The sequence below is a fragment of the Pongo abelii genome, chromosome 6, assembly GCF_028885655.2.
Source record: "Pongo abelii isolate AG06213 chromosome 6, NHGRI_mPonAbe1-v2.0_pri, whole genome shotgun sequence".
Lineage (NCBI taxonomy): Eukaryota > Metazoa > Chordata > Mammalia > Primates > Hominidae > Pongo > Pongo abelii.
The window spans coordinates 9,871,895-9,885,636 of NC_071991.2; the positions used below are offsets into that span (position 1 = coordinate 9,871,895).

Genomic DNA, 13,742 nt, shown 5'->3' on the forward strand with positions numbered 1-13,742 from the left:
TGATCTTGCGCATGCGCCGACCTTCGTAGGCCGGATTTAAGGCTGCCGCCAGCCGCCTGGGAATTTAAAGGACCCACACTACCTTCCCGAAGTTGGTTTGAAGGCAAGAGGTGATTGTTTGTGGAAGGCGCTTTGTCATGGGACCTGTGCGGTTGGGAATATTGCTTTTCCTTTTTTTGGCCGTGCACGAGGCTTGGGCTGGGATGCCGAAGGAGGAGGACGATGACACAGAACGCTTGCCCAGCAAATGCGAAGGTATTTGAAGGGGGTAGCCCCTATAGGCATCGCCTGGCCACACCTCCTTCTTCTAGGCCGGACATCCTGGACTGTATTGGGTGGGTCACCCGACCTCCTTGAAGGCTTGAGGGAGGTTCTGGTGGAGCTTGGCTGAATTTGGATGGGGTCAAGGAAGCGAACGTGTAGTGCCACCTCAAAGCTGCATCCAGAGGGAGCCTGCATTTTTTTGGCTGGCTTGGAACCCCCCCCCTCGCCCGCCAGTGGATTGTGGGAATTGTAGTTCAGGGACCATCGGCCCTGGACTGCCAACTTTTAGAGCATCTTCAGTGAGTGTTTACCTCATGTCACCAGACCTTAATCTGCCGAGGCTGCAGGAGCCGGGTGTGAGGCTCAGGCCTTGTGGACATCCGCTGCCCTACCCTAGCATAGACGCTCCCAAATTACAGGCCCCACACCCCGATGAGGGGGTTTGAGGGTGAGTAACTCAGCCTTTGAAGCTCATAAACAAAAGGAAGCCACACAACTAGGAGAGGGTCCCCATCCGGTGAGACTTTGCAGACGGTGCTTACTATATGGATTTTTCAGCAAGCAGCACCTTCCATAGCTGCACTAGCGTGGGGCCCAGTTGAGAAAGGGGGCTGGCCCTGATGCCCTAGTTTGCTGCCCTCCTGACTTTACGTTTCTCCTCTGGATTCTTTTTCTCTTCGCTTCACCCCCCCCAACTGTATTTCAGTATCATGAAAAGCAGTCATGATAGTCTCATGACTTGGTCCTCATCTCTGTCTCCTCTCACCTCCGTGTGCCGCTCTTCTCCCCTGACCTGTCAATCTTTTTAAATAGACTTAATCACCTAATTGTATCAGTCCTTGCTTTAACACCTCTGCAGGCCTTCTATCAGAATACAGCCAACGGGCCTGGGCACAGCGGCTCACATCTGTAATCTCAGCACTTTGGAAGGCCAAGGTGGGAGGATCACTTGAGCCCATGAGTTCAGGCCCAGCTTCACCATAGCTTGTCATCCTTGGTTTATCTGTCCCAACTACACTGACAGAGACCTGTAGATAGAGATAATAGGTCTTATTGCTGTCTATATTGTTAGTATGCATACAGAAGGAGCTCAATAAATAACTGCAGGTTAACAGTGAATACTTATACAGTGCTCACTATGTGCCGGCCTTTATATATGTTGATTTATTTAATCTTCATCACACTCCCATGAGGGACATACTATTATTATCCAATTGTATTTATTTCATATATTATATATATATATTTTTTTTTTCTTTTGAGACAGAGTCTCATGCTGTTGCCCAGGCTGAAGTGCAGTGGTGCAATCTCAGCTCACTGCAACCTCCGCCTCCCGGGTGTTCAAGCGATTCTCCTGCCTCAGCCTCCCAAGTAGCTGGGATTACAGGCACCCGCCAACATGCCCAGCTAATTTTTGTATTTTTAGTAGAGACAAGGTTTCACTATGTTGGCCAGGATGGTCTCAATCTCTTGACCTCGTGACCCACCCACCTCAGCCTCCCAAAGTGTTGGGATTACAGGCATGAGTCACTGTGCCGGCCTATTTATTTTTAATGTATTTTACTTTTTTTGAGATGGAGTCTCCCTCTGTTGCCTGGGCTGGGGTGCAGTGGTGGGATCTCAGCTCACTGCAACCTCTACCTCCTGGGTTCAAGTGATTCTCCTGCCTCAGCCTCCTGAGTAGCTATTACAGGTGCACACCACCACACCTGGCTAGTTTTTGTATTTTTAGTAGAGATGGGGTTTCACCATGCTGGCCAGGCTGGTCTTCAACTCCTCAAGTGATCTGCCCTCCTCAGCCTCCCAAAGTGCTGGGATTACAGGTGTGAGCCACCACTCCTGGCCTATTATCCCATTTTAAAGATGAAGAAACCGGCTGGGCGCGGTGGCTCACGCCTATAATCCCAGTACTTTGGGAGGCCAAGGCAGGCAGATCACGAGGTCAGCTGATTAAGACCATCCTGGCTAACATGGTGAAACCCCGTCTCTACTAAAAATACAAAAAATTAGCCGGGCGTTGTGGTGGGTGCCTGTAGTCCCAGCTACTCGGGAGACTGAGGCAGGAGAATGGTGTGAACCCAGGAGGCGGAGCTGGCAGTGAGCTGAGATCGAGCCACTGCACTCCAGCCTGGGCGACAGAGCGAGAGTCCGTCTCAAAAAAAAAAAAAAGATGAAGAAACCAAGGCACAACAAGCAGGAAGATTGCCACACAGCTGCTAAATGGCTGAGCCAGGATTCCAACCCAGCCAGTCTGGCTCGAGTCTGCACTTGTATGCTCTGCTGCCTCAGGTCATCTGCAGAATGAATGGCTGGTGTGTTTGTCTTTCACCTCCCCTGAACGTTTCTCCTCCCCACCAGTGTGTAAGCTGCTGAGTACAGAGCTACAGGCAGAGCTGAGTCGCACCGGTCGATCTCGAGAGGTGCTGGAGCTGGGGCAGGTGCTGGACACAGGCAAGAGGAAGAGACACGTGCCTTACAGCGTTTCGTGAGTCCTTCGTGCTCCTCCCCTTTCCAACCCCCAACGGAGCCCTGGGAATTCCTACAGCATCCAGGGAATCTTTGTTTCCTTTCTTTCCACAGAGAGACAAGGCTGGAAGAGGCCTTAGAGAATTTATGTGAGCGGATCCTGGACTATAGTGTTCACGCTGAGCGCAAGGGCTCACTGAGATATGCCAAGGTCAGACCCTTCCCCAGGGCAGGACCCCACTTCTCAGATACAAAGATCTGTATCCCCTGAGGTCCTCCAGAGGTTATCTGCCCATCATCTCACCATCATGGAACTCACCCTTGAATCTCCAGCAGTTGACAAAACTGAAATGGCAGAAAGGGGAAGGGAGGGGTGGGGTGGTGGGCTGGGCTGATGCCAAATTCTTAATCTCTCAGGGTCAGAGTCAGACCATGGCAACACTGAAAGGCCTAGTGCAGAAGGGGGTGAAGGTGGATCTGGGGATCCCTCTGGAGCTGTGGGATGAGCCCAGCGTGGAGGTCACATACCTCAAGAAGCAGGTAGGATAAGATACTGCACCATCCAGGGAGGTGAGAAGGGAACCTGAGAGGGGAGCTAGGTTCTAGGGTTTGACTGTAGGGGATGTCTACCCCTGAGCATGGGGAAGGGGGCAGAGTGAGGACTGTGCCATTGATTAAAGTGAGTCCAGGAGCGGTGGGGTGCGCGGTGGCTCACACCTGTAATCCCAGCAATTTGGGAGGCTGAGGCAGGTGGATCATCTGAGGTCATAAGTTTGAGACCAGCCTGGCCAACAAGGCAAAACCCCATCTTTAATAAAAACACAAAAGTTAGCCAGGCGTGGTGGTGCACGCCTGTGATCCCAGCTACTTGGGAGGCTGAGGCAAGAGAATTGCTTGAACCCAGGAGGTGGAGGTTGCAGTGAGCCGAGATCGCACCATTGCACTCCAGCCAGGGCGACAGAGCAAGACTCCATCTCAAAAAAAAAAAAAAAATGAGCCAGGTGGAGTGGCTCACAACTGTAATGCTAGCACTTTGCGAGTCTGAGGGAGAAGGATTGTTTGAGACCAGAGTTAGAGACCAGCTTGTGTAACATAAGAGACCCTTCTCTACAAATAATAATAATTTTAAAGAATTTTTTTTTTCAAGACGGAGTTTCACTCTTATTGCCCAGGCTGGAGTGCAGTGGCACCATCTCAGCTCACCGCAACCTCCACCTCCTGGGTTCAAGCCATTCTCCTGCTTCAGCCTCCCGAGTAGCTGGAATTACAAGCGCCTGCCACCACACCCGGCTAATTTTTTGTAATTTTAGTAGAGACGGGGTTTCCTCATGTTGGCCAGGCTGGTCGAACTCCAGACCTCAGGTGATCCTCCCGCCTTGGCCTCCCAAAGTGCTGGGATTACAGGCATGAGCCATCGGGCCCTGCCTTAAGGAAAATTTTTAAAAATAATGGGCCGGGTGCGATGGCTCACGTATGTAATCCCAGCACTTTGGGAGGGCGAGGCAGGCGGATCACGACATCAGCGGTTCGAGACCAGCTGGGCCAACATAGTGAAACCCTGTCTCTACTAAAAATAAAAGAATTAGCCGGGCGTGGTGGCATGGTGGCGTGCATCTGTAGTCCCAGCTACTCAGGAAGCTGAGGCAGGAGAATTGCTTGAACCCAGGAGGCAGAGGTTGCAGTGAGCTGAGATCCCACCACTGCAGTCCAGCCTGGGTGACAGAGCGAGACTCCATCTCAAAAAAAAAAAAAAGTAACAATGGTTGCTAATAATATCCACCATCACTTATTGAGCACCTACTGTGTCCCAGACTCTGGACCAGATACTTTGCATCTGTAGCCTCATTTTACCCTCAACAACCTGATGTGGTAGGTGCAATTACCATACATATTTTACAGGCAAGGAGCTGAAACTCAAGAGTTTAATAAACTACTTGGCAGAGTAGATGCTGGTAAATGTTTGTTGAATGAATGAGGATTGCACATCTAGTAGGCCAAACTTAGCTTCCTGGCTACCTGCCTTTCCAAAATCAGTCAGGTTGAGCAGGGAGAGAAGACAGGAGGGATCTCAAATCCCTCCAGAGCGGATACTCTTCTGGCCCTTCTACTTGACCAGTGTGAGACCATGTTGGAGGAGTTTGAAGACATTGTGGGAGACTGGTACTTCCACCATCAGGAGCAGCCCCTACAAAATTTTCTCTGTGAAGGTCATGTGCTCCCAGCTGCTGAAACTGGTAAGCGTAAGGGTTGAACTCCTCTCCTGCCAAGCCATAGCCTCCCCTGCCTCCAGGACTAATATTTAAATTGTTTTCTGTCATCCAATCTAGCGTGTCTTCAGGAAACTTGGACTGGAAAGGAGATCAAAGATGGGGAAGAGAAAACAGAAGGGGGGGAAGAGCAGGAGGAAGAGGAGGAAGAGCAGGAGGAGGAGGAGGAAGAGGAAGAGGAGGAAGAAGAAGGGGGAGACAAGATGACCAAGACAGGGGGCCACCCCAAACTTGACCGAGAAGATCTTTGACCCTTGCCTTTGAGCCCCCAGGAGGGGAAGGGATCATGGAGAGCCCTCTAAAGTCTGCGCTCTCCCTGCTCCACAGCTTTCAGGGTGTTTGTGAGTGACTCCACCCAAGCTTGTAGCTGTTCTCTCCCGTCTAACCTCAGGCAAGATCCTGGTGAAACAGCATGACATGGCTTCCGGGGTGGAGGTCCTGCTCCTACAGATGAACTCCATCCAGCCCCTTAATTGGCAGGTGTATGTGCTGACAGTACTGAAAGCTTTCCTCTTTAACTGATCCCACCCCCAGAGGTCAGCAGTGGCACTGGAGCTGTGGGCTTTGGGAAACAGTCACTTAGCTCCTTAAGGTCTGTTTTTAGACCCTTCCAAGGAAGAGGCCAGAACGGACATTCTCTGCGATCTATATACATTGCCTGTAACCAGAAGGCTACACACCAGCAAACCATGAAGGGGAATGGGACGCTGGGTCATGGCCTGGAGTTGCTGATAAGTTAGGTGGGGTAGATGCTTGGTCTACTTCAGATCAGTGTAACCCAGAGCCCACCATATAGTTTTATAGGTGCTAAATTTTCTATATCGCTATTAAACTTTTTTCTTTTTTTCTAAAAACTAGCTGGGCCCAAAGTTTCAAACAACAGCCGGGCACACATAGCTAGCTGGTCGATGAGGCAGCACCCAGAATGGCCGCTGTCTTGTTAAGCTCAAGCTCCAGCCTGAGCAACATAGTGAAGCCCCAATTCTATACACACACACACACACATTAAGAAGACTGCAGGGCTGGTGGTGCAGCGCCTGTAGTCCCAGTTACTGCAGAGGTGGAGATAGGAGGATCACTTGAGTCCAAAAGGTCAAGCCCAGCCTGGAGGCTGGGCACAGTGACTCACACCTGTAATCTTAGCACTTTGGGAGGCCAAGGCGGGTGGATAACGAGATCAGGAGATAGAGACCATCCTAGCTAACACGGTGAAACCCCGTCTGTACTAAAAATACAAAAAATTAGCCAGGTGTGGTGGCGAGCGCCTGTATTCCCAGCTACTCGGGAGGCTGAGGCAGGAGAATGGCGGGAACCCGGGAGGCGGAGCTTGCAGTGAGCCGAGATCGTGCCACTGCACTCCAGCCTGGGTGACAGAGCGAGACTCTGTCTCAAAAAAAAAAAAAAAAATTAGCCGGGCATGGTGGTGGGCGCCTGTAATCCCAGTTACTCGTTACTCGGGAGGCTGAGACAGGAGAGTCGCTTGAACCCAGGAGGCAGAGGTTGCAGTGAGCTGAGATCACGCCACTGCACTCTAGCCTGGGCGACAGAACAAGACTCCATCTCAAAAAAAAAAAAAAAAAATTTAGAGAGGCGTGCACGCCTGTATTCCCAGCACTCCCGGAGGCCGAAGCAGGAGAATCGCTAGAACCAGGGGTTCAAGACTGGGGCGAGCTATGATGGTGCCCCTGCACTCTAGCCTGGGCGACAGGGCGACACTTTGTCTCAAAAGAAAAAAAGACCAGGCGCGGAGGCTCACACCTGTAATCCTAGCACTTTAGGAGACCAAGGCTGGAGGATCGCTGGAGCCCAGGAGTTCCAGACCAGTCCTGGCAACAGAACTAGACTGTGTCTCTAAAAAAAAAAACAGAAAGAAATAATAGAAACCTTAGCTGGGCTTGGTGGTGGGCATCTGTGGTCCCAGATACTCGGGAGGCTGAGGCGGGAGGATCACATGAGCCCAGGAGGTTGAGGCTACAGTGAGGTCTGACCGCGCCACTGCACTCCTGCCTGGGTAACTGAGCATGACCCCTCCTCAAAGCTAATGGCGCTTCATAATTCTGCAGTGCAAAGAAGTTGCTCGGGTTGTGGGGCGGAGAACCACCAGGAGGCTGGAGCCCAGGCAGCCTCCTCTGGCACACGGTGAAGGCGCCGGAACTACGGCTACTTCCGCGGCGCGGCTTCGGTCGCCATATCTGGGTACACGGGAACTCGCAGAGGACAAACTCCCACCCGCGTTTTCGATTTCTGCGCTTTTCTCGAGTGAGGCAAGACCTAGCAGAGGCCCAAGGTAGAGCGCGGCTAGGATTCGATTGAGGGAAACATAAAGGATAGCCTTTGGAGGGTGACGGGCAAGGACGTACGTACCGCGAAAGCAATGGGGCGGGGGCCGTGGACGCCGAGGGAGGGGCGGGCCCAAGTGTGAAGGGAGGCTGGGCGATACCATTTTGGGCAGGGGTTGAGGGGTGATACCAACTTAATGGGAGGCGGGTGGCAGAGAACCGAGGCTTAGGGGCAGTGGCGGGGCCGGGCGCGGGTGGGGGATCGTGGAGGGACAGGACGGTCGCCCACTACTCCATTTCCTTTCTCCCCAGCCCGTCCCTCCCTGCCAGGAGCAGCCTCATGCGGACCGAGCCGCTGCACGGGGCATCCCCTCTGCTGGTGCCCGGCGACCCCTACTCCGTGGTGGTTCTGCTGCAGGGCTACGCGGATCCCGAGGGGGTGGGCGACGCCGTGCGCGCCGACGGCTCCGTGACCCTGGTCCTACCCCAGACCCGGGGCCCGGCCTCCAGCCACCGAGAGTCCCCGCGCGGGAGTGGCGGCGCAGAGGCCGCCCTGGAGGAGGCGGCCCGTGGCCCCATCCTGGTGGACACCGGGGGCCCCTGGGCTCAGGAGGCGCTGCTGGGGGCGCTGGCGGGGCAGGGCGTGGCCCCGGGAGACGTGACGCTAGTGGTGGGGACTCATGGGCACTCGGATCACATCGGGAACTTGGGGCTGTTCCCAGGCGCGGCTCTGCTGGTCTCGCACGACTTCTGCCTCCCCGGAGGCCGCTACCTGCCCCACGGGCTGGGTGAGGGGCAGCCCCTGCGCCTGGGCCCGGGGCTCGAGGTATGGGCCACGCCGGGCCACGGGGGCCAGCGCGACGTGAGCGTGGTGGTGGCCGGCACGGCTCTGGGCACCGTGGTGGTGGCGGGAGATGTGTTTGAGCGAGATGGGGACGAGGATTCGTGGCAGGCACTGAGTGAAGACCCCGCAGCCCAGGAGCGGAGCCGGAGGAGGGTCCTGGTTGTTGCCGACGTGGTCGTACCTGGTCACGGTCCCCCCTTTCGAGTGCTAAGGGAAGCCTCGCAGCCCGAGACGGAGGGTGGAGGGAACAGCCAGCAGCAGCCGGCGGTCGGAGACGAGGAGCCAGCCCTGCACTACTCAGCCCCGAGAGGGACTGCACTCTTGTCAGGGAAGCCCTAACAGTGAGGAGCTGCTGGAGACAGAGTCAGAGCAGTCAAGGGTGGGAGCTTCCAGCCCTTCCAGGAGGCCAGTTTTCCAGTGAGGACAGAGTACACCTGACACTGCCATCACATCGTCAGTATCACTGCCTGTCTCTGCCACCAAACTAAGATCAAAGGACGGGCTCAGCTCCCTCCCTGTGCATTCTCCCTGGGCCTCAGTAAAATGGGAGAAGGTTCCTGGGAGGGGCCTCCAAAATAAAAACGGAAACTGCATTGAAAATCATAGTGCCCTAGTGTAAATGTGAAGCATTGAGAGTGATAATCGTGCAAACATGGTAATCTACAACTGCAGCAGAGGCATACTTTGGCCAATTGCCCCTTTCTTATAGGATGGAGGTTGCTGAGAGAAGGTGCAGGGCATAGAGATGACCCCTTAGTCACCTGACTTATGTATTTGTTCATATTTTTTTGTCACACAGGCTAGAGTGCAGTGGTGCAGTCATAGCTCACTGCAGCCTCCAGCTTAAGCCATCCGACTGCCTCAGCCTCCCAAGTAGCTGGGATGACAGGCAAGTGCCACTATGCCCCACTAATTTTTTTTTTTTTTTTTTTTGAGACACAGTTTCACTCTTTCCCCACAGGCTGCAATGCAATAGCACAATCTTGCACTGCAGACTGCACTGCAACCTCCACCTCCTGGGTTCAATTGGTTCTTGTGCCTCAGCCTTCCCAGCAGCTGGGATTACAGGCTCACACTACCATGTCCAGCTAATTTTTATATTTTTAGTAGAGAAAGGGTCTTACCATGTTGGCCAGGCTGGTCTCAAACTCCTGGCCTCAAGTGATCTGCCCACCTCAGCCTCCCAAAGTGCTGAGGTTACAGGTATGAACCACCACGCCTGGCTATCAGCTAATTTTTTTTTTTTTTCATTTTTTTCCAGAAATGGTCTCACTGTGTTGCTCAGGCTGGTCTTGAACTCCTGACCTAAAGAGATCATAACTTCTCGGGCCCTCTGCATTTTTTTTTTTGCTGGGATTACAGGCATGAGCCACTGTGCCCTTCCCCAAGTGTGATGATTTAATGTGTTTTCTTTCAGCAGCCTGATTGCTCCCATGGGCATGGGATGGGGCCACACCTGCCTGGCTCTCCTATGCTTGGGACCTCCAGCACCTTGGACAACCTCTGGCACAGAGTAGGGCGGGGTGAAACAGCAACAGATGGCTGAAGTGAGATCCTAAGAGCTCACAGAGCAGATGAGTTCTACTTGTTCTAAGCACTTTCTGTACATTATTATTATTATTATTTTTGACTGAGTCTTGCTCTGTAACCGAGGCTGGAGTGTAGTGGTGCAATCAAAACTCACTGTGACCTGGAATTCCTGGGCTCAAGTGATCCTTCCACTTCAGCCTTCAGCCTCTCAAACTGCTGGGGTTACAGGCGTGAGCCACCGTGCCCAGCCCCATCCATTAACTTATTTGTTCCTCATCGCAGCTCTGAGCTAGGTACTATTATCTTTCTTTCTTTCCTTTCTCTCTCTCTTTCTTTCTTTCTTTCCACAGAGTCTCACTCTGTTGCCCAGGTTGGAGGAGTGCAGTGGCTCAATCTCGGCTCAATGCAACCTCCGCCTCCTGGGTTCAAGCACTTCTCCCTGCCTCAGCCTTCCAAGTAGCTGGGATTACGGGTGCCTGCCACCATGCCCAGCTACATTTTTTTTTTTTCTGAGACGGAGTTTCACTCTTGTTGCCCAGGCTGGAGTACAGTGGCACAGTCTTGGCTCACTGCAACCTTCGCCTCCTGGGTTTGAGCGATTCTTGTGCCTCAGCCACCCGAGTAGCTGGGACTACAGGCGCACACCACCACATCTGGCTAAATTTTCTATTTTTAGTAGAGACAGGGTTTCACCATGTTGGCCAGGCTGGTCTCGAACTCCTGACCTCAGGCGATCCACCCATCTCGGCCTCCCAAAGTGCTGGGATTACAGGCGTGAGTCACTGCGCCTGGCTTTTTGTATTTTTTTTTTTTTAAGTGGAGATGGGGTTTTGCCATGTTGGCCAGGCTGGTTGAACTCCTGACCTCAGGTGATCCAGCTGTCTCAGCCTCCCAAAGTGCTAGGATTACAGATGTTGAGCTGCCACACCTGGCCTATTATTCCTTTTCACAAATAAGAAAAAACTGAAGTGCTGAGTGGTTAAGTGACTTGACCTTAAGTCATCAGAGATGACATAAATAGTAATTAGTGGCTGGGTGAGGTGGCTCACACCTGTAATCCCAGAGCTTTGGGAAGCTGAGGTGGGAGGATTGCTTGAGCCCAGGAGTTTGAGGCCAGCCTGGGCAACATAGCAAAACCCCTTCTCTAAAAAAAGAAAAAAAATTAGTTGGGCTTGGTGGAGCCTATCTGCAGTCCCAGCTACTTGGGAGGCCGAGGCAGAAGGATCACTTGAGCCCAGGAGTTGGAGGCTGCAGTGAAGCCATGATTGCATCACTGCACTCCAGCACGGGCAACAGGTCAAGACCCTGAAGGTTATTGGCAAAGAGTAACTGGCAGAGCAGAGATTCCAACCCAGGCAATCTCGCTGCAGAGGTGGACTTTACCTCTTCGTGGCAGTCTGAGGCGGCTCCTGCAATGAATAATAGATTGATTTCCAATCGACCAATGCAAAAGGGACATGTGGTTCTTCTTTTCTAACCAAAGAGGGCATACACATTAGACTGGAAAGACCAGAGTTTCCTAGTGCTAAGTTCTCAGGCTGGGGACTGAGTGCCACTGGAAATTTCCCAGACGAAAAGCTGCTTGGAGCCTCCAGGGACCGGCATCCGGTAAGAGAAGGCGCTGCAGGAGCCTCCAGCTTAGCCCGCCTCTCCTGGGTACTTCGCCCCGGCCCCACTACCTCCAGGCCTCCGAGCGGCCGCTGTTAACTTTCGTGCTCTTTGGCGCCCCCTTCTGCAGGCCCGCGGAGCAGCAGCCGTTTCGACTGCCGTCCCTCTCCCGGGAGCGCAGCAGCCTCTCTTTTCCTTTTTTTTCTTTTCTTTTCTTTTCTTTTCTTTTCTTTTCTTTTCTTTCTTTCTTTCTTTCTTTCTTTCTTTCTTTCTTTCTTTCTTTCTTTCTTTCTTTCTTTCTTTCTTTCTTCTTTCTTTCTTTCTTTCTTTTCTCGCTTTCTTTCCTTCTCTTTTTCTCCTCCCTTCCTTCCTTCCTTCCTTCCTTCCTTCTTTCTCTCTCTCTTTCTCTTTCTCCCTCTTTCTTTCTTTCTTTTGAGACGGAGTCTCCCTCTGTTACCCAGGCTGGAGTGCAGTGGCGTGATCTCAGCTCTCTGCAAGCTCTGCCTCCCAGGTTCACGTCATTCTCCTGCCTCAGCCTCCCGAGTAGCTGGGACTACAGGCGCCCGCCACCACACCCGGCTAATTTTTTGTATTTTTAGTAGAGAAGGGGTTTCACCGTGTTAGCCACGATGGTCTCGATCTCCTGACGTCGTGATTCGCCCGCCTCTGCCTCCCAAAGTGCTAGGATTACAGGCTTGAGCCACCGCGCCTGGCCCTTTTCTTTCCTTTTCTTTTTCTTTCTTTCTCTTTCTTTCTTTCTTTCTTCTCTCTCTCTTTCTTCCTTCCTTTCTTTCTTTTTTTAGAGACAGAGTCTTGGGCCAGGCACAGTGGCTCATACCTGCAAGATTCCGTCTCATAAATAAATAAATAAATAAATAAATAAATAAAATTTATGTAGCCATGAGGTGTCACCGTGTTGCCCAGGCTGGTCTTGAACTTCCAGGCTAAAGCAGTCCTTCCACCTCATACTCCAAAGTAGCTGGGACTACAGGTACACACCACTCTGCCTGGCTAATTTTTTATTTTATTTTTTATAGAGATGAGGTCTCACGGTGTTGCCTGGGCTCAAGTGATTCTCTCGCCTTGGCCTCTCAAAGTACTGGGATTACAGGCATGAGCCATTGCGCCCAGCCTGGAAGGAGGTTTTGGTTCACCAAACATAATCCTCCTCTTGCTGGTAGGTCTCCAGCAGGTGCTCCACTTATACTGGCATATACGGTCTTATACTGGCTCTGACCCAAAGCCTAGTGTCTAAGCCACCACCAAACACATCTGCAGGTCCCTTCTCATGTTTAAAACTATATGTCTGTGGCTGGGCACGGTGGCTTACGCCTGTAATTCCAACACTTTGGGAGGTTGAGCGGGGTGGGTCACTTGACATCAGGAGTCTGAGACCAGCCTGGCCAGCATGGTGAAATCCTGTCTCTACTAAAAATACAAAAATTAGCTGGGCGTGGTAGCTCGCACCTATAATCCCAGTTACTCGGGAGGCTGAGGTAGGAGAATCGCTTGAACCTGGGAAGTGGAGGTTGCAGTGAGTTGATTGTGCCACTGAACTCCAGCCTGGATGACAGAGGGAGACTCCATCTCAAAAAACAAACAAACAAACAAAAAACAACTGTATGTCTGTGGGTTTTGCTAAATCCCACAGAGAATAACTCGAATCTGTCTCCTAGTCCTCATTGGTGCACGTGCACACCCTCCCCTTGCCACCAGAGGGGAGTCTAGGTTTGCCTCCAACTCCCTGGTCTCCAGCTCTCCCTACCCCTGACAAACCCTTCCTTCTCTGTGCCTCAAAACCTGGAGTAAATCCCCCTTTCCCCTCCTATCTCCTCTGTTGGCAACTCTGCCTCCACCATCTCCATCCTAGACGTAGAACAAGGAGCTTGTTTACACACAGAAGAAAGAGAGGCGCTGAGTTAGGGAGTAGCTAATGAAAGTGGATCTCTGAGGTCCTGGGGATTCCTTGCACAGTGGGCTAAAAAGAGGGAGAGATGCCAGAGAAGATAGATCACAAAGGGCAAAGCTGCATAAATGCACAGATCAAAGGGAGAACTAGGAAAGTGTTACCAGATGGTGCCGTGCAATTCCAGGCTCTTGGTGTCCCAAAGAATTGGACGAGACACACACAGATAGCAAAGCAAAGCAGCAAAACTGTATTAAGCACAGTATTCCACTCTCAGAGGGCAGAGCAGACTGACCTCTGCCAGATGAGATCAGCATTAGTTTGGTGTACTTTTTTTTTTTTTTTTTTAGACGGAGTCTCTGTCGCCCAGGCTGGAGTGCTTTGGCGCAATCTCGGCTCAGTGCAACCTCCACCTCCCAGGTTCAAGCAATTCTCCTGCCTCAGCCTCCTGAGTAGCTGGGATTGTAGGCACATGCCACCATGCCTGCCTAATTTTTGTATTTTTAGTAAAGATGGCGTTTCATCATGTTGGCCAGGCCGGTCTTGAACTCCTGACCTCAAATGATCCACCCGCCCTG

The 13,742-nt window shown here is 52.2% G+C and overlaps 1 protein-coding gene across 5 annotated transcripts; it reads left to right on the forward strand.

Moving 5' to 3' along the window:
• Window positions 1-122: 122 nt before the first annotated feature.
• On the forward strand, window positions 123-10,392 carry LOC100443144 (metallo-beta-lactamase domain-containing protein 1). Of its 5 annotated transcripts, none has more exons than XM_054560234.2 (6): window positions 123-255; window positions 2,623-2,749; window positions 2,845-2,941; window positions 3,148-3,270; window positions 7,061-7,284; window positions 7,589-10,391. In XM_054560234.2, exons 1-6 carry the CDS (start codon window positions 138-140, stop codon window positions 8,457-8,459), a joined length of 1,560 nt encoding a protein of 519 aa, XP_054416209.1. In that variant the 5' UTR covers window positions 123-137; the 3' UTR covers window positions 8,460-10,391. The 5 variants fall into 5 exon arrangements, with proteins under 5 accessions (XP_054416209.1, XP_002817789.1, XP_003777044.2 ...); XM_002817743.6 differs by lacking the exons at window positions 7,061-7,284; window positions 7,589-10,391 and adding exons at window positions 4,847-4,964; window positions 5,058-5,854; XM_054560235.2 differs by lacking the exon at window positions 123-255 and adding an exon at window positions 408-563.
• Window positions 10,393-13,742: the final 3,350 nt, after the last annotated feature.

Coding starts and splice junctions, on each gene's coding strand:
- LOC100443144 (XM_054560234.2), top strand. CDS start 138: ATGGGACCTGTGCGGTTGGGAATATTGCTTTTCCTTTTTTTGGCCGTG. Junction 2,750..2,844: donor CACGTGCCTTACAGCGTTTC/GTGAGTCCTTCG, acceptor TTCTTTCCACAG/AGAGACAAGGCTGGAAGAGG. Junction 3,271..7,060: donor TCACATACCTCAAGAAGCAG/GTAGGATAAGAT, acceptor ATAATTCTGCAG/TGCAAAGAAGTTGCTCGGGT.